At 44.1% G+C, this 24,904-nt stretch overlaps 1 protein-coding gene across 1 annotated transcript in view; it reads right to left on the bottom strand.

Moving 5' to 3' along the window:
• The window catches only part of CACNA1S (calcium voltage-gated channel subunit alpha1 S), a 676,496-nt gene that overhangs the window by 182,471 nt on the left and 469,121 nt on the right, over positions 1-24,904 (bottom strand). The window contains exons 32-33 of the mRNA XM_075263101.1: positions 17,864-18,023; positions 17,652-17,779 (exon numbers count right to left, since the gene is read on the bottom strand). Of these exons, the coding sequence (XP_075119202.1) occupies positions 17,652-17,779; positions 17,864-18,023 (288 nt within the window). The remainder of the gene's footprint in view (positions 1-17,651; positions 17,780-17,863; positions 18,024-24,904) is intronic.

Genomic DNA, 24,904 nt, shown 5'->3' with positions numbered 1-24,904 from the left:
TGAATGTAGTTGAGGCTGGGACCAGGTCACAAACTGTGGCGGCCTGCCCAATATTCCTGGCAGGAGTGCTGAAACACCACCCTCCTCCTCCTCCGCTGTTAAATCGACCCCAGCTACAAGCTGGAAATGCTGCAACACTGGCGTGGGGAGACGTCAGCAGGCCGTGCTGAAGCTCATCAGCTTGGGGGACAGACAGCACACTGCCTCCAAGGTGAGGGATGCTATTCTGGATGATATGGCAATGTGTTTTTCCCCACTGCACCTGGGGACAGGCATTTTTGTTGTGTGTGATAATAGTCCGAACCTGGTAGCGGCTCTTGAGCTTGCCAGCCTCCAACACAGTCCATGCGTGGCCCACGTTTTCAAATTATTGGTGCAATGGTTTTTAAAAACGTACCCCAATTTACACGAGCTACTGGTTAAAGTGCGGCGCTTGTGCGCCCACTTTGGCAAGTCTACAGTAGCTGCTGCTAGCCTCAATAAACTCCAGCAACGCCTACATCTGCCTGAAGCACTGGCTGTTGTGCGAGGTCACCACATGCTGAAACCATATGTTGAGCAGGGTGTGTGAGCAGCAGAGACCGTTGATGGAGTTCCAGCTCCAAAACCCAAGGGTTCATCACAGTTAGCTCCCTCAGTTTCTGCACCATGAGTGCCTATGGGTGGCAGACTTATGTGAAATCCTATCCCATCCTTTCCACCGGATACTTTACAAACTCACTAGAATCTCTATGAAAGTGGATAAATAATTTGAAAACTTTTTTCCTCTACATTAATATGAACAGAAACATAACTTTAAACCGAAAGAAACATTAGCATGCGCTCATCACAATTCCTGATATGACAGCTGTTTTAAGCAGGGTGCAGGGTACAACGCAGACCAGGCCCGAGCACCAGGAACAGGTGTTACAATGGCTAGTGGATAATGCTTCCAGCTGCTTTTACACCAGCCAGTCAGCCACCACCTCCAGTCGTGTTCATACCCAAGAATTTGCCTCTCCTTCCTCCCAACATGCCCAATCTTCCCAACAGAGTCATCCCACCCTTGCCCCCTCCCAGGATCTATTTTCGGGTCCTTTTATTGTCTCTCCCTCTGTTGAACCACTTCCTGAATTGCAGAAGCTACCAGACGACTTTGTGTGTCCTGATGCCCAAATACTGGAGCATCCGCTATTTCCTACCAAATTTGTGGTTGTGGACCCGCAACCAGCGTTTCTGGGCCTCAGTGATGATGACGAGACACAGTTGCCATCAGGGCAAGCTGCGGTTATGTGCGGTTTGCAGTAAGGGGAGAGCGAGCAATTGGAAGAGGACTTGGTGGACGACGAGGCCACCAACCCGACATGGACAGGGGTGATGTCTAGCGGGGAAAGCAGTGTAGATGTGGAGGCAAGCTAAGCAGGAAAAAAGGTGGCTTGAGGCAGAGGCATGGACAGGGGTGATGTCTAGGGGCAAAAGCAGTGTAGATGTGGAGGCAAGCTAAGCAGGAAAAAAAGGTGGCTGGAGGCAGAGGCGTGTCCAGAGGCAGAAAGGCCAAAGATTTTCCGTGTACTATCCACGCGCGCAAAACTCGCCCATGTTGGCAGACTTATGCAAGATCTCTCCGTGTCTTTGAGGAGTCCACCAAGAGGGTCAGCTGTGACGACGCACTCGTGAGTGTAACAATCCCACTCCTGTGTGTGATGCAAGAATCTCTCCTCACCATCAGGGATAACGCATTGTATGCTGAGGAGTCGGGCATAGGAGCAGAACCATCCCAGCAGGATAATCAGTGCACACTCCTGTATGCTTCACAGCGTATATTGATGGAGGAAGAGGAGGATGACGAAGTGGTAGATGATCTCATTGTCACACAGGAGGCTAGCGGCACCCCCTGGCCAAACTACCGCTACTGAAGGGCCTAGTCGGCCTAGAAGGGCCGACCACAGCCCTGTCCTCTCCAATCCCTCTGCGTCCTATACTTATTGGGTCTCCAAGTTGGATTTGTGGCTGGAACTTGCGCTAAACGGCTTGGAGGTCCTTTCCTGCCCTGACGCCAGCATGCTATCGGAAAGTGTCTTCAGTGCAGCCGGTGACATCATAACGGATAAGCTCAGCCGGCTGTCAGCTGACAATGCTGACGGGCTGACTTTCATCAAAATGAACAGTCAATGGATAGACCCATCATTTACATGTCAGATACATGACAAATTTAGTGTGGTTTGTACACTTTGCAAGTTTAAACTGAGTAGGGACTTTGAAAAGAGCAACCTTACCACCTCTTGTATGCGCTGTCATTTGGAAGGCAAGCCCTGGGTTCAGTGGGAGAGGAAAAACGCAGGACAAATCGTCGCTCGGCGTTGCCGACACTGCCTCTTCCACTGTTTACAGTGCTGGTGCTGCAGCCCAGACCACCAGCCTGAACACCTACACATCTGTCTCTGACACTTTGGGGAGTTCATACTCATCCGCCCTTTTTGCCTGCACTATCATGCACCTCTTCCCAGCCACTCCCCATCTTCCAGGCGTTTCATTGCAGGCAGAAGTACAGCGCAAGCCACCCACAAGCCCAAGCCTTCAACGGCCTCATCTAAAAACTGCTGGCCCTGGAGATGTTGGCGTTTATGCTTCTGGATACTCAGGCCTTCCGTCACCAGATGGCAGCTGTGGCACCTCGCTAGGCTGGGCCTAGCCACTACTACTTCTCTTGGTGTGCTGCCCCCGCCTTGTGCCTTCACGTATCCCATAACATCAGTCGGGCCCAGAGTTCCGCGCTTTGCTGCAAGGTCCACTTGATCACAAACGCATCGACAAGCGCCTGCGGTCAGGGATGCTGCTTCTCTTTAATGACAGGCCGGGTGAATGTAGTGGAGTCTTGGCCCAGGGTGCCAACTGGGGTGGCCTATCTCCTCTGCCAGCCCAAAATTTATGGCAGGGGTTAGTAAGCCTACTCCTGCTCTACAACCTCGACCCCAGCTATGAGCTGGAAAAGCTGTAACACTGGCGCGAGGAGATGTCAGCAGGCCGTGCTGAAGCTCATTAGCTTGGAGGACAGACAGCATACTGCCTCCGAGGTGAGGGATGCCATCCTGGATGATATGGCAATATGGTTTTCCCCGCTGCACCTGGGCCCAGGCATGTTTGCGTATGCGATAATAGCCGGAACCTGGAAGCAGATCTGGAGCTTGCCAGACTCAAACACGGTCCACACATGGCCCATGTTTTCAACTTGTTGGTGCAAAGGTTCTTTGAAACCTACACCATTGTGCCTGATATACTGGTGAAAGTGCGGCCATTTTCGTAAGTGAAAAGTAGCCTCTGCTAGGCTGAAAACATTCAGAGCACACTCCTGTCATCTTCGCACTGTTGGCTGGTGGAGGAAGATGAGGGGGATGAAGTGGCATTTCATGTCACTGTCCCACACAGGGCTTGAGGGTGAAGTTCAGTGCATCCCATTGCTTCAGCACGGATGGTGTGAAGAGGAGTGGAAAATGGAGGAAATGGAGAGTGACCCTTACAGTTGGGGGCAGCGAAGTCATGCCAAGTAACACACTGGCACACATGGCTGACTTCATGTTGGGTTGCTTTTCAAGAGACAAAGGCATAGTTCACATCATGGAGAGCAAACAATACTGGATTGAACAAAACAATTGGATTAAGTTTATATAGCTTGACTGAATTGCTGTGTATTCCAGGTAGGTTTTGGGGGGTACAGCATTAAAAACAGGTTTGACCATACATGGCCTGACTGAATTTCTGTGTCTCCCACTTAGCTTTGGGGAGTAGACCCTTAAAAATTGGATTGAGCTGATATAGCCTGATTGAATTACTGTGTCTCCCACTTAGCTTTGGGGGGTACAGCATGGGAAAGCTGGATGTTGTGTATATGGACTAAATGAATTGCCACTTAGCTTTGGGGAGTACAGCATTAAAAACAGGTTTGACCATACATGGCCTGACTGAATGACTGTGTCTCAGACTAAGCTTTGGGGGGGGGGTACAGCATGGGGTGCTGGATTTCGCGTATACAGACTGACTGAATTGCTGTGTATACCACTTAGCTTTTGGGGGTACAGCATTAAAAACAGGTTTGACCATACATGGCCTGACTGAATGACTGTGTCTCCCACTAAGCTTTGGGGGGTACAATGGAGGAAAGCTGGATGTTGCGTATATGAACTGAACGAATTGCTGTGTATACCACTTAGCTTTGAGGGGTACAGCATTAAAAACAGGTTTGACCATACATGGCCTGACTGAATGGCTGTGTCTCCCACTTAGCTTTGGGGGTACAGCATTAAAAACAGGTTTGACCATACATGGCCTGACTGAATGACTGTGTCTCCCACTAAGCTTTGGGGGGTACAATGGAGGAAAGCTGGATGTTGCGTATATGAACTGAACGAATTGCTGTGTATACCACTTAGCTTTGAGGGGTACAGCATTAAAAACAGGTTTGACCATACATGGTCTGACTGAATGGCTGTGTCTCCCACTTAGCTTTGGGGGGTACAGCATTAAAAAACTGGATTGAGATTTTATAGCGTGACTCAATTGCTGTGTTTCACACATAGCTTTTGGGGGGTAGACCCTTAAAAATTGGATTGAGCGTACATAGCCTGACTGAATTTCTGTGTCTCTCAGGTAGGTTTTGGGGTTACACACTGTGAAAAACTGGACTGAGCGTACATAGCCTGACTGAATTTCTGTGTCTCCCACCTAGGTTTTTGGGGGTACACACTGTGAATATCTGGATTGAGCATACATAGTCTGACTGAATTTCTGTGTATCCCACTTAGGATTTGGGGGTACACACCATGAATATCTGGATTGCGAGTTCATAGCCTGACTGAATTTCTGTGTATCCCACTTAGGATTTGGGGGTACACACCGTGGATATCTGGATTGAGCGTACATAGCTGGTACTAATTGCTCTGTATCCCTGTTTTGGGGGGACACTGCCTGCAAAGCTGAGTTGAGCGTATATCGTCGGACTGAATTGCTCTGTATCCCTGTTAGGTGTTTGGGGGGACACTGCCTGCACAGCTGGGTTGAGCATATATCGATGGACTGAATTGCTTTGTATCCCTGTTAGGTGTTTGGTGGGGACACTGCCTGCAAAGCTGGATTGAGCGTATATTGCTGGACTGAATTGCTCTGTATCCCTTTTAGGTGTTTGGGGGGACACTGCCTGCACAGCTGGGTTGAGCATATATCGCTGGACTGAATTGCTCTTTATCCCTGTTAGGTGTTTGGGGAGACACCGCTGGCAAAGCTGGGTTGAACGTATATCGCTGGACTGAATTGCTCTGTATCCCACTTTGGTGTTTGGGGAGACACACCGTGCAAAGCTGGATTAAGCTCTTCCTGCAGTATATAGCTCTGAAAAGAGCTGTTGTTGTTCTTCCGTTTTTCCCTGCCTAGCCCTCAGCAGCATCTCTGCCCCTATGTCTCAAAGCCGGAAAATGAATCAAAGATAGCGGCCGATGTTCTTATAAATCAGAGGTCAAATGTTTTCGACAGCCAATGGGTTTTTTCTATTTTTTCAATGCCTCCGTTGTCGTAGTTCCTGTCCCACCTCCCGTGCAGTTATTGGTGAAAAAAAAGCACCAGGAAAGGTGGGAGGGGATACGAATTTTTACTGCATATGCCGCGTGGTATTCAATTGGGAATGAATACCTCGAACGGCCTGATATTCGATCGAATACCTATTTGATCGAACAGTTTTCGCTCATCTCTAATATATATGTGTGGTATGCACGTGTCCCTCACATATTGCAGTTTTTTGTAAAGTACATTTTGTTTGCATAAAGGAATTGCTTGAGCAGGCACTTTAGTGACAAATTTGAATATTTGTGCAAATTTCGCTTGTAATCTCTGTTTGCTACAAAGTTGCATGAAGGTGGTTGTATATATAAAATAGTAAAAGGATTCTATCATTGCGAAAACTAATTTTTAACTAAGCATATACTTGCATATCCTTTATACATATGCTAATTAGCCAGCAACAAGCACCGGAAGTCTCAGTGAGTACTGTGTGCTATGTGTACACAGGGGGAGGCTGCTACTGCTGTTGATGATGATGACATCAGCCTCCCTGCCCCCAGACACACAGCAGACAGTGCTCACTGAGACTTCCAATGCTCGTTACTGGCTAATTAGCATATGGATAAGAGCGGGCTCATTCAAAAATGACTGAGAGGAATAACATACAAAAGGTATGTGTGGTGGAATAGCTTTTCTGAAGGCTATGCAAGTATATGCTTAGTTAAAAATGAGTTTTCCCAATGATAGAATCCTGTTAAGTTGTGTTTTTATATACAGTTTGCTGTGTAATCTCAAAAAAGTTAGATTTTGGTGTCACAGCCACAGTTTGCTAGGTACATTATAGATTTCTAACATATTCGTGAATAACAGCAAAATCTTGCTTGTCCTCGCCATTAGTGTTTTTGACAGTCCTTTGTTATATACCGTATTTTTCGGACTATAAGACGCACTTTTTTTCCCCAAAATTTTTGGGGAAAAGAAGGGTGCGTCTTATAGTCTGAATGTGGCGCCTGGCATCCGCTGTAATAGAGAGGCGGAAGCTGGCAAGTGATAGACGCCGGGGCCTGAGATATAATGTAATGTAAATATAATTAATATTTAGTGGAATAACCATGATTTTTAATCCCAGCTTTCATGAGTCTTGGCATGCTTTCCACCAGTCCCCAACTCTGAGGACAGGTTTTTCCGGCAGGACAATGAGCCATGCCACACAGCTAGGTCAATCAATGTGTGGATGAAAGAGCACTACATAAAGCCCCTGTCATGGCCAGGCCAACTTCTACATCTGAACCCCACTGAAAACCTCTGGAATGTAATCAAGAGGAAGATAGATAGTCACAAGCCATTAAACAAAGAAGAAGCTCTTAAAATTTTGTCCCAGAAGTGTCATAAGGTCACCCAAAAGCAGTGTGAAAGGGGGGGCGGAGCCTAACCGTCTAAGCTAATGGACGTCTGAGCCTGCAGCTCCGTTAGCAGTACAGCCAAAAACCCTTCCCTGCCGTCTCCACACCTTTAGAAATGAGCAAGAACAGTAAGGAAAAGGAACCTCCGGGCACCCCAAGAAATAAAGTTCAAGCTGCGGACGTCCAGAAATTCTTTCGGAGAAAGCAGTCGTTGTCGCCCGGCGTGGCGCGCAAAATGGCGCCCGCTGAGCTTCCCGATGATGGCATGGAGGACTCCGACCTTGACAGTGCTACAGGAGCCGAGCGTATGGACTGTGCAGCTGCCGGTGTTACGAAGGCCTTCTTCCGCAGAACCCTGGCGCAGGCTCTAGCTCCCATTATGTCAGAGATAGCAGGTACGAGAGCTGAACTCCAGGCCCTACTAGGCCGCGCAGAAGTCCTAGAAAGTGCCACCTCCTCTATTGTCTCACACTCAACCCGCATGGAACTGCATGTCACAAGCCATCATACTCACCTAAACCGCACGTATGATATGCTAGAAGATTTGGAAAATAGAAACCGCAGGCGAAACCTCCGCATTAAGGGTCTCCCTGAGCCAGACACCTCTGAGAATTTGAGAGAAGTAATGGCGTCCATTTTCTCCTCCCTAGTGGGTCCCGACCGTGCTGCCCTAATTAGCATTGAGAGGGTTCACCGCGCGGTGCGCCCAAAGCCACTAGCTACTGACCCACCTAGAGACATTATTTGTGGCCTTCTCACATCAGAAGACACTACCTGTCTGCTGAGGGCTGCTCGGGAGAAGAGACCTTTCAGTCACGCGGGTTCGGAGATTCAAATCTATCAAGATCTGGCCCCGACTACCCTGGCTAAGCGCCGTATGCTTAGGCCACTGCTGGAAGTCCTTCGTGATAAGGGTATTCAGTACATCTGGCTTTTTCCCTTCGGGCTGGCAATCTTGGCTCAAGGCCGCAGAATCACGGTGAGAACACCGGAGGACCTCCCTGCTGTTTGGAGGGTGCTAGATGTCCCGCCGATTTCGCTACCCTCTTGGCTTCCCTTACCCGAGGACGTCTCTTCCTGGCCACCGCTTCCTACACTGGATGTCGATAGTTCTTCCCGGAGGGTTAGGTCGCCCAAATGTAAGAAGTCTCTCGCTAACAAGTCCCTTGCCGAATCAAGCTGAATGACTCTTACCTGATCTTCTGGATTGTTTTCCTCTTCCTGATTTTGACTGAACTTTTTGTCGGAGGACTCCTTACCTTCTTCAATTTTCACTCGTATACCCCTCCCCCCCTCCCCTCCCCTCTATCTGTGATTCCGCCATATTCAATATCGGTCCCGTGCAGCTCAACACCCATCATTTGTCTTATTCAGACTGCCGGATAGTGCCTTGCTGTGGAAGACCCGACTATGTGGTACCATTTCGCTTTCATATCTTGTGTTGGTTCTTGTATTATTGTTTGTTTTTTTGGGGTTTGCCTTCTTGCCCGACTTGGCGGGGTGTACCCCCGCGGAGTCGGGTGACGGGGGCCCCGTACTTTCCTGTGCCTCCCTTCCCCCCCCCCTCCTTTCCCCTTCCTCCCTCCCCTGACACATCTGTCTCTCCGTTCACCAGTTCTCATTCATATAAATTTAGTCATTAAGTTGTAGTGTGTGTTTAAACTGTTGCCTTTCGGTTTTCACTGGGATAGTCCACAATTGCTGTTACACTGCACTTTTGTTCACACAGCCGTTTGTTTGGTAACCCTTCATTCCTCTCCGTTGGAATATGAATGTTTGAACGCATAGCATGTCCTGGTTTTCCCACCCCTACCCCTTTCCCTCCCCTCCCCCTACCTCACCCCCCCCCCATCTTATTCATATCCACATGCATATCGCAATACGGTGCCCCGATTGTCCTCACTGCTGCTATGCACAGTTTTATCGCTGTTTTGATTGTGGCCTGTCCTTATTACTATTGCTACGGGTTTGCTTCTTCCATTTGTCTTCCTATACTTCCCCCTTTTAGTCTCCTTCCCTGCTCTCTCTTCTCTCCTCCTTCTCCTTCCCCCCCCCACCTCACCTCTTTCTCCCTTTCCTTCTCCCCCTCCTTACCACCCCCCCCCTTCCCCTTCTTCTTCCTCTTCTTTTCTTTTCCCTTCGTCTTCTTTCAGTCATACTATTCTAATGCTACTTGGTATTTTTATGGTTGCCCTTTCTAATATATTTCAAAACCATTTGCCTAAGCAGGGTTGGCTAGGCTTACTATGATTAGGATATAATTCGTTTCCCGTTAGTTGAGCTTACCTCGACTATATTTACTCTGTTTTTTGTTGTTGACGAGGTCAGGCTTACTCGTCAACCGTCAGTCCGGTTGCTGTTCTCCAACTTATAATTTCTATTCAACAGCTGTTTTACCCTTTCTCTACACATTGTCTTCATTTTGCATCTTCCTCTCCTTCTCTTTGTCTCTCCACTGATTCCACTCCCCTTTACTCTCTCTCTCTCACTCTAATCACTACTTCTTCTACCCCTTTCTCTTCTCTTCTAGCTTCTGTATCCCCTGCTTCTAGCTTCTTTTTCTTTCCCCTCCCCCTTCCTTCCCTCATCCCCTCTCCTCCCTTATCTGCGCCCACCGCGTCTTGGACTCGATCTTTCCTTCGACCGCAGACATGTCTACTTCCTTGCCAGTCTTCACCTCTTTTAATGTACATGGCCTTAATTCACCGAATAAAAGGTCGCAAATCTTTACAATTCTTCGCAAACTGCGTACCAGTGTGGCTTTCCTGCAGGAGACTCACTTTAAATCAGGCAAACTGCCCAAACTACCGATAAATCAGTATCCTTTGCAGTATCATTCCACTAACCCGATTACTTCCTCCAAGGGAGTTTCAATTCTCTTTCACCACTCTGTTCCGTTCCTCTGCTCTCAACAATATGTTGATGAGGATGGTCGCTTGCTCATGTTAAAAGGCTCTATTGCCTCTTGTAAGTACACCTTTGTAAATTGTTATGCTCCAAATCATGGTCAGGTCACATGGCTCCTGGAGGCGCTGCGCAGGGTGGAGTTGTTCGCTGAGGGACCCATTGTTCTCGCAGGAGACTTTAATCTGACCCTTACTCCCCAGATGGACTCTTCGTCAGGCACTTCAACCACCTCACAAAAGGCGTTAGGTAGATTGCACCAATGCCTCCATGATATGCACCTGGTAGATGTCTGGAGATCGCATAATCCCACGGTGAGAGATTTTACCTTTTTCTCCAATCCAAGGCAGACATATCAACGGTTGGATTACATATATATTTCTACTACATTGCTCCCTTTCACCACTAAATCCAGAATAGAATCAATTTCTGTCTCTGACCACACCCCATTGTGGATTTCACTATCTTTGAAGCAGTTGCCTTTAGGGGAATGGACTTGGAGGTTAAATGAGGCCCTTTTGGATAGATCGGAGGTAGTCGACTCGATAAAACAACATTTGAGCTCATATTTTGCCATTAACGCTAACTCTGAAACATGTCCCACTATTACATGGGAGGCTCAGAAAGCTGTAATCAGGGGGGTATTCATCTCTCTGGCCTCAAAACTTAAAAAAGAAGGTCAGGCAGAATTGGATAACATTTTGAAGGAGATTGCTTCCATTGAACGTATAAGAAAACTGAGTTCACGTTTAGCCACTGGTGACGACCTCCGGCTTTTGAGGGAAAAACTTAGACATTATAAATGCTAAGTCCGCCAAACGGTTTCTCCATTTTCAGCACAAGCTATATTTGCATGGAGACAGAGGGGGCAAGTTGATGACCTCTCTCATTAAGAAACGTAATGCCAAGTGTTTTATCTCGGCGGTAAAAGATAAATCTGGTAGAACGCTCAAAACCACGGAAGGCGTCACGTCGGCATTTTTATCCTTCTACTCTGACCTCTATAATTTGCGAGGGTCGGACACCAAAGCCCAATCTATGGACAGGGAGATTGAAATTAACAACTTTCTAGCTAATCTTAACTTGCCTTCCCTTTCGGAAGAAGACTCTTCCAAATTGAATGACCCCACCTCTGTAGAGGAACTCACCGAAGTGATGAACAGCTTCCCAAAGGGGAAAAGCCCTGGCCCAGATGGCTTCCCACTTCAATATTACAAAGTATTCCGATCTGAGTTGCTGTTACACCTTTCCCGCTCCTGTAATGCCCTACTTTCTGGAGCCTCCTTGCCTAGCCAGGCTCAGGAAGCCCACATCACTCTTATACCTAAGGAGGGAAAGGACTCCTTGGATTGCGGAAGCTACCGCCCAATCTCTCTCCTTAACCTGGATCTCAAAATTTGGGCGAAGGTGCTTGCCTTCAGGATGAGAAAGTTTCTCCCCTCTCTCCTCCACCCAGATCAGGCGGGCTTTGTGCCCGGGAGGGAAGGCAAAAATAACTCACACCGTTTGGTACACGCTATCGCCCACGCTAGGAAGAATCACTCTAATCTCGTCTTAGGGTGCATTCACACTGAGTAAACGCTAGCTTATTTTGTAGAGTAAAATTACACTTGTAAATTTTGCTATCCCATTGACTTCAATGATATTTTTTTACAAGTGTAAAAATACGCCTGTAAAAAATACGCCTGTAAAAAATACGCCTGTAAAAATACGCCTGTAAAATGTCATTGAAGTCAATGGGATAGCAAAATTTACAAGTGTAATTTTACTCTACAAAATAAGCTAGCGTTTACTCAGTGTGAATGCACCCTTACTGAGCCTAGACGCTGAAAAGGCGTTTGATAGAGTTGACTGGCTTTTCATGAAGATTGTATTACAAAGATTTGCCTTCCCCCCCGGGTTCGTTGACGCTGTCTTCACCTTATATAACTCGCCACACACCCGGATAAGGATTAACAGTACTCTGTCCCCCTCCTTCCACATCAAGAATGGTACCAGGCAGGGCTGCCCGCTATCCCCTTCCTTGTTTGTTCTGATCCTTGAACCCTTTTTACAACTAGTACGTTCACACCCCGACATCCAGGGTCTCCGCGTAGGCCGCCACACCCTCTCTTCTGCCGCATTCGCGGACGATGTCCTTTTCTTAATCTCCAATCCGGCTCAGGGACTTCCAAAAATGGTAGAACTCCTCACACATTATGGCTCACTCTCTGGACACAAAACAAACCTTAGTCAATCTGAGGTCCTGAACGTCTCCGTCTCTCCGACCCTCGCGGCGCAACTTGCACCCACCACCCCCTTCAAATGGTCGACTCGATCGATTAAATATTTGGGCATTCACTTGACTGCCGACCCAAACAAGTTATTTGAGGAAAATTTTGTTCCCCTGATCTCAGATATTCGGTCTATGCTGCACTCTTACCAAAACTTACCATTTTCCTGGTTCGGGAGGCGAAATCTTTTACAAACTTACATATTGCCTAAAATCCTGTATCGCCTGCATATGCTGCCTATCCACTTGCCAGCCTCCTTCTTTAAATTGATTCGTGGGCTCTTTTCCAAATTTCTCTGGCGCACCACTCATCCGAGACTTTCTCTAAAACTCCTGATGAAGAGGAAGTCGGATGGGGGCATTGGCCTTCCCGAGCTGGAGAGCTAATATCAGGCTGCACAGCTGAAGAGATGGATTGACCTTACCACCACTGATGGCTCCTCTCTTATCGCAGACCTTTCAAATACCACCTTTGGTACTATCTCTCAATCGCATCTCTGGCTTTGTGGCGCTCCTGGCTGGAGCCCTAAGTCAATGGACCCTCTCATACGAGGAGCTTGCGAGACATGGCGACTGCTCAGGGATCGACTTGCCCCATCTCCCTCCCCGATTGTACCGATCGGTCTGGTCCCCTGTATGGTAAGTAGGGACACAAATTCATACCCATACATTTGGGAGAGATTGTTGCCATGTAGACTTATTGATGTGTTGGATACTGAGGCGGGAGTGGATTTCCCAAAACTGGAGGGGATGTTTGCTAGCCGACCACTTTCCTTCTTGGACAAGATTCACCTTCACTCTCTTGTCAATAAATGGATGAAGGCACATCGTCTTCATTTTAGTTTAACTAATTTTGAGCGCTTTCTTTTGGCCAAGTCCACACGCCTATCTAAAACCTCCTTTGTCCTAGCTAATTACGTTAACTCGCCGGAGATTTCCAAACCAGCTTTTCTCTATGCCTGGGAAGACGAACTCCAGATATCCCTAACGCCTGCTCAAGTTGAGGAAGTCTTGGGCCACTCACATGGCTTCTCCCCCTGCGTACGTCTCCACAAGATAAATTTGGCCAACTCTGACCTTTGCTGGAGGTGTAAATCGGGTAGTGGTACCCTGTCCCACATCTGGTGGTACTGCCCCCTAATTCGGGATTATTGGAATGATATTCAGGATATAATATGCAAGTTCACCTCTACCTCTTTTAAATTAACCCCTGAAATGGTCCTACTCTCTCTACACTCCTCGGAATATGTGCCTTCGAGGAAAAATCTTGTATCCCACCTCATTTTAGCTGCAAATCAATTGATTCCACGAAAATGGCTTAGCCCTGATCCTCCCACGAAAAGCGAATGGATCGCAAAGGTAAATGAAGTCTCCAGATTTGAGGAACTCTCCAGCTGGAAGGCCAGGGCCCTCGGCAGGTACATGAAGACGTGGTCTGCTTGGAAGTCTCTTCGTCTGTGAGTTAGGGACGGATCCTCATCCCCCCCCCCTCCCTCCCCTCTCCTCCCATCTTTCTCTCCCCTCGCATCTATTCTGCTTTCTCTTCTTAATGTCCCCTTTTCTCCACAAATCTTTGCTTTCTTCTTCTATTCTAACTTCGCTTATCACACTATGTTTCTCCGCATTACAGCTGCTTTACGTTACAAACTTATATACGAGCACGCAAATACTTGTATGTATTATGGTTTATTTACAACTCCCACTTATGTCCGCCTTTCTGTTTGGTCAATGCACCTTTGTTCATGTATTATTTCTTTGTCTCATGTCATTTGGCCATACTGGGCAGATTGTGTATTGCTCAAGTTTATATATTCTTATTTCTGTATTACACCCAATAAAAAGATTATTAATAAAAAAAAAAGCAGTGTGAAAGACTGGTGGAAAGCATGCCAAGACTCATGAAAGCTGGGAATAAAAATCATGGTTATTCCACAAAATATTGATTTCTGAACTGTTCCTGAGTTAAAACATTAGTATTGTTGTTTCTAAATGAACATGAACTTGTTTTCTTCTCATTATTTGAGGTCTGACAGAACTGCTTTTTTATTATTTTGAAAATTTCTCATTTGCTACAAATAAATACAAATTTTTTTTGCTTTGAATTTCGGAGACATGTTCTCAGTAGTTTATATAATAGAAGAACAATGTACATTTTACTCGAAAATATACCAATGAAGAGAAAAATCAGAGAAACTGAAAATTTAGCAGTTGTCTCTTAATTTTTTCCAGAGCTGTGTATATATATATATATATATATATATATATATATATGTGTCTTAACCCCTTCGCACCAATGGCACTTTTTGACCAAGCTTGATTTTTCAAAACTGACGTGTCATTTTATGTGGCAATAACTTTGGAACGCTTTAACTTACCAAAGTGATTTTGAGACTGTTTTCGTGTAACACATTGTACTTCATGTTAGTAGTAAATTTTGGTTGATATGTTTTGTGTTAATTATGAAAAAATAGGAAATTTGGTGGAAATTTTTAAATATAGGCAATTTATAAAGTTTAAAATGATGTGCATTGCATACAGAATCATACCGCCAAAATTATATCATAAATCTAATGTACCAGATCTCTGCTTTATGTTGGCATCAAACTTTAGTCACCCTTTTATTTTTTACGGACATTATAAGGTTTACAAGTGAAACAACAATATTCAAAATCTTCAAGAAATTTCCAAAACCCATTTTTTTAAGGGACTAATCCAGTTATGAAGGGGTTTTGAAAGACCATTGTTTTAAAAAAAAACCATAAATCACCCCATATTCAAAACTGCACCCCTTAAATAAGCCAAAACAACATATATCAAGTATTTTGGCCCTAAAAGTGCTTAACAGGAATTAAGACAATATGGAGGTGAAATTTACACATTTGATTTTATTTTACTAATATTTTCGTTTAGCCCTAGAATTTGCACATTCACATGGGGTTAAAGGAGAAAATGCATCCCGCAATTTGTTATGCAAGTTCTCTGGACTACCATAGTACCCCACTTGTGGGTGTAATTTAATATATGGACACACAGCAAGACGCAGAAGGGAAAGAGCGCCAAGGAGCTTTTAGAGGGCAGATCTGGCTGTGATCAGTTTCAGACACCATGTCACATTTTCAAAGCCCTTGAGGTGTCAGAACAGTGGAAACCTCTAGAAAGTGACCCCGTTTTGAAAACTGCACGCCATCAAGTGATGTAGTGAGCATTAGTAACCCCAAAGTGAATATGTAAGCTGTGCGGAGTAAATTGGGTACACCAAATCCCATTCTATTTTCCCACTAGCTCCTATGACACAGACGGGGAAGAGGAGCATTCTAGGGGGTCAGCGCTGGTGTATTCTTTCTCATTAGCTCTAAATCTGGGGTGTTCCCTGAAAACACTTGCAAAGCGTATACATATCCTTCTAGTCGCAGCCACTTATGTCCTAATGATTTGGCAACTTTTGGGGTTTTTGTCTTCACATTATACAGCCTTTTTTTTTTCTGGCAATGTGGCCATATGAGGGCTTGGTGTTTGCGGTATTAGATGTACTTTTTAATGCCACCATTTTGAGGTGCCTGTAACTTATTGACTACATTTTATTAACTCTTTCTGGGTGGGATGTAAAAGAAAACATAAATCCTGGCATTTAGCATTTATTTTTTTTCCCATGCAGCATAAGTAACATGTTACCTTTATTCTGCGGGTCGGTACGGTCACGGCGATACCTCATTTATATTATTTTTTAATGTGTTGCTCTTTGTGCAGAATAAGATTCAATTTAGGGAAAAAAATCAATTATTTTTGCATTGCCACTTTCTGAAAGGCATAACATTTTTATTTTTTTGTTGAAAGAGCTGGTTGAGAGCTTATTTTTTGTGGGATGACCTCTGCCTTTTATTGGTACCATTTTGGTTGTCATCTGACCATTTGATTACTTTTTACTGAACATTTTGTAAGGCAAAGGTGGTGAATAATCATTATTTTGTGCGGTTTTCTGCGGGTTTTTTTTTTTTTATGTCATTAGCCGTTCGGGTTCAATAATGTTTTAATTTTATTGTTCAGGTTTTTATGGACGCGGTGATACCAAATATGTAATGGTTTTTATTTCTATTTTTCTTTATTTTACATAGTAAAACATTTTATATTTATTTTAAACTTATTTAAACTTTTTTATCTTTACTTTTTTTTTTACTTTGTTTTCTGTCCCCATGGGGGATTGAAGCAGTGATATGCTGATCACTGCTTAACTACATGTACGCTGCAATACACATGTATTGCAGTGTACAGGAACCTTTCAGTCCCGTGCGTGTGACAGCTTCCATTTTGGCAGGATCAACCAGGTACGTGGAGGGGACGACATGGGGCAGACCCGGGGTCATTGATCAGACCCCGGGCTGCCCATTAGCAACACCAGCACCTCCCGAACCGCTGCGGGGGGTGTCGATCGGACACAAAACATACCAATTGGTTGTATGTATCCGACCGCAGGTGTTACAGGGCAGTGCCAGCCGTATGTTACAGCTAACACCCGCATGGCATGGTGCGCACACAGTTTCTGTGTGCGCACCATGCAGCCGCCATAGTATTACGGCGGTTTGTGGGAAGTCCTTCCCGGCAGCGCCGTACTATTACGGCAAATGTTGGGAAGGGGTTAAATATGGGAATGTAAGATTGAACAGGAGTTTTAGGTGCAAATATAGTATATGTTTTAGTGCATTTTTTCAAAAAAATTATTTGTGTTTGTCACAAAGTTGCATGAAGGTGGATGTGGCTATTGATAACCCATTGAGACATATGTAATTTTCAGGTTGTCTACTTTCAAAAAATATATAAGGTTTATGGGTTCACTTGGTTTCCACGATGTGTAATTTCTACATTTTATTACATTATCTACATTAACTTTTGTTTGCTTTCCACTTTTCCCAACTAATATACATTTATTTTAAGGGTTTTTTTTTTTTTTTTTAACAAAATATTCATTTTAAATCAAAATTGCACGAAGGTGCCTGTTCATATACAGTACCAAATGGCATTCTGACAATGCTGCATGTGTCTACTTTAAGAAAATATATAGGTATGGGGGGTTGGATAATGTTTTAATGTTGCAATTTAGGTTTGATAGGCCCATCTGAAAACTGTGAAAATGTATCCGGCTACCAAAGGTGTCAAATTTCTGGAGACCCTTGGCAGTGAAAGTGTTAAATGGAATTTTAAAAAATCACATGATTTTACATTTAGGAAGCTAATAACCAATAAAAACAGATATAATAAGTAATTTTAAAAGTTGTCTATAGCCTTTAGGTAGAACATAAAGATTTAATCTAAACTCCTGCAGTATATATCTTATCACAGAAGATGAAAAAAAAAACTATAAAAAGTCATTGAAAAATATTTTTCCAATAGCTTGTGATTGGTTTGTGTTGTCTTCTGTGTTAAGATATCATGGTGCGGCAGTGTAACCAAACTCAGTAGCTCAGGCTGTATATAAAGGAACATTAATTTTTTCTTTCCATACCACTGTACACACAGGATACACAAATGTATACATAATTATATGCACATACTTTGCTTCTGGATCATATTCAGCCCATATTCTTTTAAATTCATCCAAGTGATGTGGACCAAGAATTGACCAATCACGGGTCAAGTAGTCAAAATTATCCATGATCACAGCAACAAAGAGATTAATAATCTGCAAAACAGATACATTGTTTATGAATATCAATCTCAAAGGAATTGCAGAATTTAAAAAAGTGATATTTTCAAAATCACTTACCAAAAATGCACACAACATGTAGAAACTTATAAAGTAGAAGTATGCAAAGCTTGTACCACATGTATATTCCTCACCAGGCAAGAAATCTGACTCTGGGTCACACAGTTTACCATAAGAACACGCTAAAAGGATCTCTTGCCAAGCCTCACCAGTCGCACACCTGAAACACAAGTTTTAACATAGAACAGCAGTCCAGTATCTTTGCATTATTTTGCCATATTTTGCATATTTGACAGATTTACATATAGGTAATATGATACATTTAGATTTCTACACAAAAGCTTAACCCCTCAATGCATTATATACCATTGTGGGGTTAAGAGGGACAGTAGTGATTGACAGCCTGGCTCAAATTGTTATCGACAGGGTCAGAGAAACCTATTACCTTAATAGTAATACAGTACAGTAATACAGTAGTGAAAATTCTAGTGAAAAGCTTATATGTACTTCAGAATGGTACAAATAAAAGTGTCACATTTTTGGCTTCCCCTAAGAAATTAACATTTCACTTTCTGTTTTTCAATTTACACTAGTTTAACAGTGGATGATGCAGGACAGAAAGGAGTGGGACCTCCACAGATTTATTAGAATTTGCAGCAGGAAACTGGTAAATTATAACTGAATTCTATGACAGTACCTAGTTGCTGTAGATTTAATTTCTGGCATTTGGGCCAGCCTGAACTGCTCTACACTGCTTTGAAGATACTGTATATGCCCCATCCTGGAGTTTGGCTGAGATAAAGTGATCTGACCAGCCACAATCCTAATTCTAATCCTGATGTCTCTGACTTGTTTTGTACTGGTAATTCCAATTGTTAGTCACAGAGTATGGAGTAAAGATATATAGCAGACTAATGCGCCGTTGTCCGCTTTTTGGGTTTCCGTCCTAATCCCCAGAAAAACTGCATAGGGAACCATTTGCCGAAAGTCAGTTTAAAAACCCATTCACTTGGATGGATTTTTAAAGCAAACCGCCGATGTTCATTTGCAGCCTCCCTACAATGTAACAAGTTTTTTTGCACGGACACAAAGTCCTGCATGTCCGACTTTGGAAAGATAGCCTATGTGTTTTGAGATGGGCATAGAAAACTGCCACTGACAGAAAGACCAGTACTAAATGACATTCTCAGGCTAATGACTTATTGAACCAAATTCTCAACGGACTTCTCCACAGGAGAAGGATCCCAGTCTAGAAATAAATACGCCCATTCATCTGGTAACAAGTAGAGATGAGAGAGTAGTATTCAATCAAATACCTCCCTGCCCATCCAAACCCCATAAGTCTTTTCCATTCACATGGAGCATGTGGAGCATTATACCATGCAGGGGCCACTGTGCAGCATATTTTACCCTGTGGGGACCACTGTGGAGCATATTATACTATGATGGGGCCAATTTGGAGCATTATACTGAGTGGGGGCCAATGTGGAGCATATTATACTGTATGGGGAACAATATTGGGAGTCTTTTTTTGGAGGCTGATTTTGAGGTGGATTTCTGAGCAAATACCTGACCAAAAAACTCTGTGTGAACTCTGCCTTATATTATGTGAGGGCCACTATGGAGAATTATACTGTGCAGAGGCCACCATGGAGCATGTTTTACTATTTGGAGGTCAATGTGGAGCATATTATACTATGCGGTGGCCACTGTAGAGCATTATACTATGTGGGGGCCACTGTGGAAAATATTATACTGTGCAGGGACTGTGGAGTACATTGTACAGTGAGCTACCCAGTGTGGAGCATTATACTGTGCAGGGGCCACTGTGAAGCATAAATTACTGTGTGGAGGCTAATGTGGAGCATTATATTGTTCAGGGGCTCATAGGGAGCATTATACTGTGGATGGGCCACTGTGGAGCATATTTTACTCTGCGGAGCATCTTTTACTCTGTGGTGGCCACTGTGGAGCATATTATATACTGTACAGGAGGCAATATAGACCATTATACTGAGCAGGGGCCACTTTTGAGCATACTATACTGTGCAGTGGCTACTGTGAAACATTATACTGTGCGGGAGCCACTGTGGAGCATTACATCATGCAGGGGCCACTGTGGAGCATATTATGCTGTGTGGGGGTGAATGAGGAGCATCACGTTGTGCAGGGGACACTGTGGAGCATATTATACTGTTCAAGAGCCACTATAGAACATTATACCATGCAAGAGTCACTGTGGAGCATACAGTGGCCACTGTGGAGCATATTTTACTGTACGGGGTCAATTGTGAAGCATTATATTGCTTATGTATGTATGTGTGCATATACAGCTCTGAAAAAATTTAAAAGACCACTGCAAAATTTTCAGTTTCTTTGGTTTTTCTTTTCATTGGTATATAAACTACCGACAACATGTCTCTGAAATTCAAAGCAAAAAATTTTGTATATATTTGCAGAAAATATATACTAAAATATTATACTCTGCAGTGGCCACTGTGGAGCATATTTTACTGTACGGAGTCAACTGTGAAGCATTATATTGCTTATATATGTACAGTCCTATGAAAAAGTTTGGGCACCCCTATTAATCTTAATCATTTTTAGTTCTAAATATTTTGGTGTTTGCAACAGCCATTTCAGTTTGATGTAGCTAATAACTGATGGACATAGTAATATTTCAGGATTGAAATGAGGTTTATTGTACTAACAGAAAATGTGCAATATGCATTAAACCAAAATTTGACCGGTGCAAAAGTATGGGCACCTCAACAGAAAAGTGACATTAATATTTAGTAGATCCTCCTTTTGCAAAGATAACAGCCTCTAGTCCAGGGGTCTCAAACTCGCGGGCCGCATGCGGCCCCCCGAACAATTTTGTGCGGCCCGCACAAGCCTAGGGACGCTGGATCCAAGTTGAATCCGGACGTTTCACCATTTTGCCCACAGGCAGTTTTATATACTGCCGGAAAGCTGACAGTGCGCTGAGTTCAGCACACTGTTGGCTTTCCCGATGTGGGCCCAGTGTGAAGAGCTTACGGTCCGGTACCGTAGCTCTTCTATGGTCAGAAGAGCGTCTCTGACACTCAGTCAGAGACGTCCTTCTTCACAGCACAGCCAATCGCGCTGTGCTGTGAGAGCCGGGAGGAACACCCCCTCCCTCTGCTCGCAGTACTCGTCCATAGACGAGCATTATCAGGGAGGGAGGGGGCGTTCCTCCCGGCTCTCACAGCACAGCGCGATTGGCTGTGCTGTGAAGAAGGACTTCTCTGACTGAGTGTCAGAGACGCTCTTCTGACCATAGAAGAGCTACGGTACTGGACCGTAAGCTCTTCACACTGGGCCCACATCGGGAAAGCCGACAGTGTGCTGAACTCAGTGCACTGTCAGCTTACCGGCAGTATATAGAACTGCCTGTGGGCAAAATGGTGGAAGGTCCTCTTTAAACATTGAGGTGGAATGAAGGGGCTCATGACACTGGGGGCAGACGAAGGTAGGGAGGAGAACGGCATGACACTGGGGCAGAAATGGAGGGACATGAATCTGGGGGCAGAGATGGGGGGGACATGAAACTGGGGGCAGAAATGGAGGGACATGAATCTGGGGGCAGAGATGGGGGGACATGAATCTGGGGGCAGAGATGGGGGGACATGAAACTGGGACAGAGATGGGGGGACATGAATCTGAGGGCAGAGATGGGGGGACATGAATCTGGGGGCAGAGATGGGGGGACATGAATCTGAGGGCAGAGATGGGGGGACATGAATCTGGGGCAGATGAAGGGTGTATATGTAACTGGGGGAAAGATGGAGGGGGGACATATAGTTTACGGGTGACTGTAGGAGGATTATACAGTGTGGGGGCACATGAAAAATGAATGGGCGGAGTCAACATAAAAGTGGGTGGAGCTAAATTTGCCGCGGTGCGGCCCGCCGACTGGCTGGGATCTTGCTCTGTGGCCCACATGCTGAGTTGAGTTTGAGACCCCTGCTCTAGTCGCTTCCTGTAGCTTTTAATCAGTTCCTGGATCCTGGATGAAGGTATTTTGGACCATTCCTCTGTACAAAACAATTCAAGTTCAGTTAAGTTTGATGGTCACCGAGCATGGACAGCCCGCTCTCAAATGATCTGAAAACAAAGATTGTTCAACATAGTTGTTCAGGGGAAGGATACAAAAAGTTGTCTCAGAGATTTAACCTGTCAGTTTCCAGTGTGAGGAACATAGTAAGGAAATGGAAGACCACAAGGATAGTTCTTGTTAAGCCCAGAAGTGGCAGGCCAAGAAAAATATCAGAAAGGCAGAGAAGAAGAATGGTGAGAACAGTCAAGGACAATCCACAGACCACCTCCAAAGAGCTGCAGCATCATTTTGCCGCAGATGGTGTCACTGTGTATCGGTCAACAATACAGCGCACTTTGCACAAGGAGAAGCTGTATGGGAGAGTGATGAGAAAGAAGCTGTTTCTGCAAGCACGCCACAAACAGAGTCGCCTGAGGTATCCAAAAGCACATTTGGACAAGCCAGCTTCATTTTGGAAGAAGATCCTGTGGACTGATGAAACAAAGATTGAGTTGTTTGGTCATACAAAAAGGCGTTATGCATGGCATCCAAAAAAACAGCATTCCAAGAAAAACACTTGCTACCCACTGTAAAATGTGGTGGAGGTTCCATCATGCTTTGGGGCTGTGTGGCCAATGCTGGCACCGGGAATCTTGTTAAAGTTGAGGGTTGCATGGATTCCACTCAGTATCAGCAGATTCTTGAGAATAATGTTCAAGAATCAGTGACGAAGTTGAAGTTACATCGGGGATGGATATTTCAGTAAGACAATGATCCAAAACACCGCTCCAAATCGACTCAGGCATTCATGCAGAGGAACAATTACAATGTTCTGGAATGGCCATCCCAGTCCCCAGACCTGAATATCATTGAACATCTCTGGGATGATTTGAAGCGGGCTGTCCATGCTCGGCGACCATCAAACTTAACTGAACTTGAATTGTTTTGTAAAGAGGAATGGTCCAAAATACCTTCATCCAGGATCCAGGAACTGATTAAGAGCTACAGGAAGCGACTAGAGGCTGTTATCTTTGCAAAAGGAGGATCTACTAAATATTAATGTCACTTTTCTGTTGAGGTGCCCATACTTTTGCAGCAGTCAAATTTTGGTTTAATGCATATTGCACATTTTCTGTTAGCACAATAAACTTCATTTCAATCCTGAAATATTACTGTGTCCATCAGTTATTAGATATATCAAACTGAAATGGCTGTTGCAAACACCAAAATATTTAGAACTAAAAATGATTAAGATTAATAGGGGTGCCCAAACTTTTTCATAGGACTGTATGTGTGCATATACAGCTCTGAAAAAATTTAAAAGACCACTGCAAAATTTTCAGTTTCTTTGGTTTTTCTCTTCATTGGTATATAAACTATCGACAACATGTCTCTGAAATTCAAAGCAAAAAATTTTGTATATATTTGCAGAAAATATATACTAAAATATTATACTCTGCAGTGGCCACTGTGGAGCATATTTTACTGTACGGAGTCAACTGTGAAGCATTATATTGCTTATATATGTATGTGTGCATATACAGCTCTGAAAAAAACACTGCAAAATTTTCAGTTTCTCTGGTTTTTCTCTTCATTGGTATATAAACTATTGACAACATGTCTCCGAAATTCAAAGCAAAAAAATTTGTATATATTTGCAGAAAATGAGAAATCACCAAAATAAAAAATAGAAGCAGCGCTGTCAGAGCTAAAATAATGCAAAGAAAACAAATTCATATTCATTTAGAAACAACAATAGCAATGTTTTAACTCAGGAACAGTTCAGAAATCAATATTTTGTGGAATAACCATGATTTTTATTCCCAGCTTTCATGAGTCTTGGCATGCTTTCCACCAGTCTTTCACACTGCTTTTGGGTGACCTTATGCCACTCTTGGAACAAAAATGTAAGCCGTTCTTCTTTGTTTAATGGCTTGTGACTATCCATCTTCCTCTTGATTATATTCTAGAGGTTTTCAATGGGGTTCATCTCTGGAGATTGGGCTGGTCATGACAGGCTCTTGATGTGGTGCTCCTTCATCCACACATTGATTGACCTAGCTGTGTGGCATGGTGCGTTGTCCCACTGGAAAAAACAGTCCTCAGAGTTGAGGAATAGTTATAATTATATAAAAAAAAAATTTGCTTTGAATTTTGGAGACATGTTGTCAGTAGTTTATATAATAAAATAACAATGTACATTTTACTCAAAAATATCCCAATGAAGAGAAAAATCAGAAAAACTGCAAATTTTGCAGTGGTCTTTTAATTTTTTCCAGAGCTGTATATTTACCAAATGTCAAAAAAGCATCAATAATTGATTGAAGCTTTCCCTGTGTGACTGTAATGATGATATATGGTAGTGATTACAATATTACAGTCAAAGGAGAAGGTTATTGATTCCAAAAATGGCTGCTGAGTGGTGTAGTGGGTGGGCTAGCTAGGAATACAGGGTGGGGGTGTTAGTGAAAATGGGAATGGTTAGAAAGGAAGGTGAGGTAAGGCATCAATGGTAGTTGTAGGAAATCACAGAATAGGAAGATGGCCAAGTAAACAAATGCAGAAGATGCCATGAGCTCACATAAAAATTCATAAATCACTCAAAGCACTGGGTATTTGTGGGTGTTTCAATGCACTTATTAATCTATTAATAGCACTAACAGACCTTTTTTTTATGTGTTTCCAGGCATGAACCTCTTAATGATAGCAGCCGTGCTATGATTAAGAGGCTCATGCCTTGAAACGCGTAAGCCAGATTTTTTCTGTTATTTATTTTGGGGTTTTGTAGCATCTCTGCCTGTTCAGGTCACTGCTCCACCCTCTGCTCGCATGCGGCGGTGCAGGAGGCGTGTGCAGTTTAGTTCCTTCCTTAGAGTTTTGGTTGCACTGTGTGAAGATGGCTCTAGTTCTTTAATTTAATTTGCACCACACCCGTCTTCTGCCCTTGTCTGCCTCTGTCCATGAAGTAGTTAAATTTGATCTTGCCCTGTGATTGACAGCCTGCCTTCCTGTCAGGTCCAGGGTGGGTTCATCCTCCCCTA

This window comes from Leptodactylus fuscus, chromosome 2 (assembly GCF_031893055.1).
Source record: "Leptodactylus fuscus isolate aLepFus1 chromosome 2, aLepFus1.hap2, whole genome shotgun sequence".
Classification (NCBI taxonomy): domain Eukaryota; kingdom Metazoa; phylum Chordata; class Amphibia; order Anura; family Leptodactylidae; genus Leptodactylus; species Leptodactylus fuscus.
Note: the sequence above shows the minus strand (reverse complement) of the source record. Positions and strands in the feature narration are given on the sequence as shown.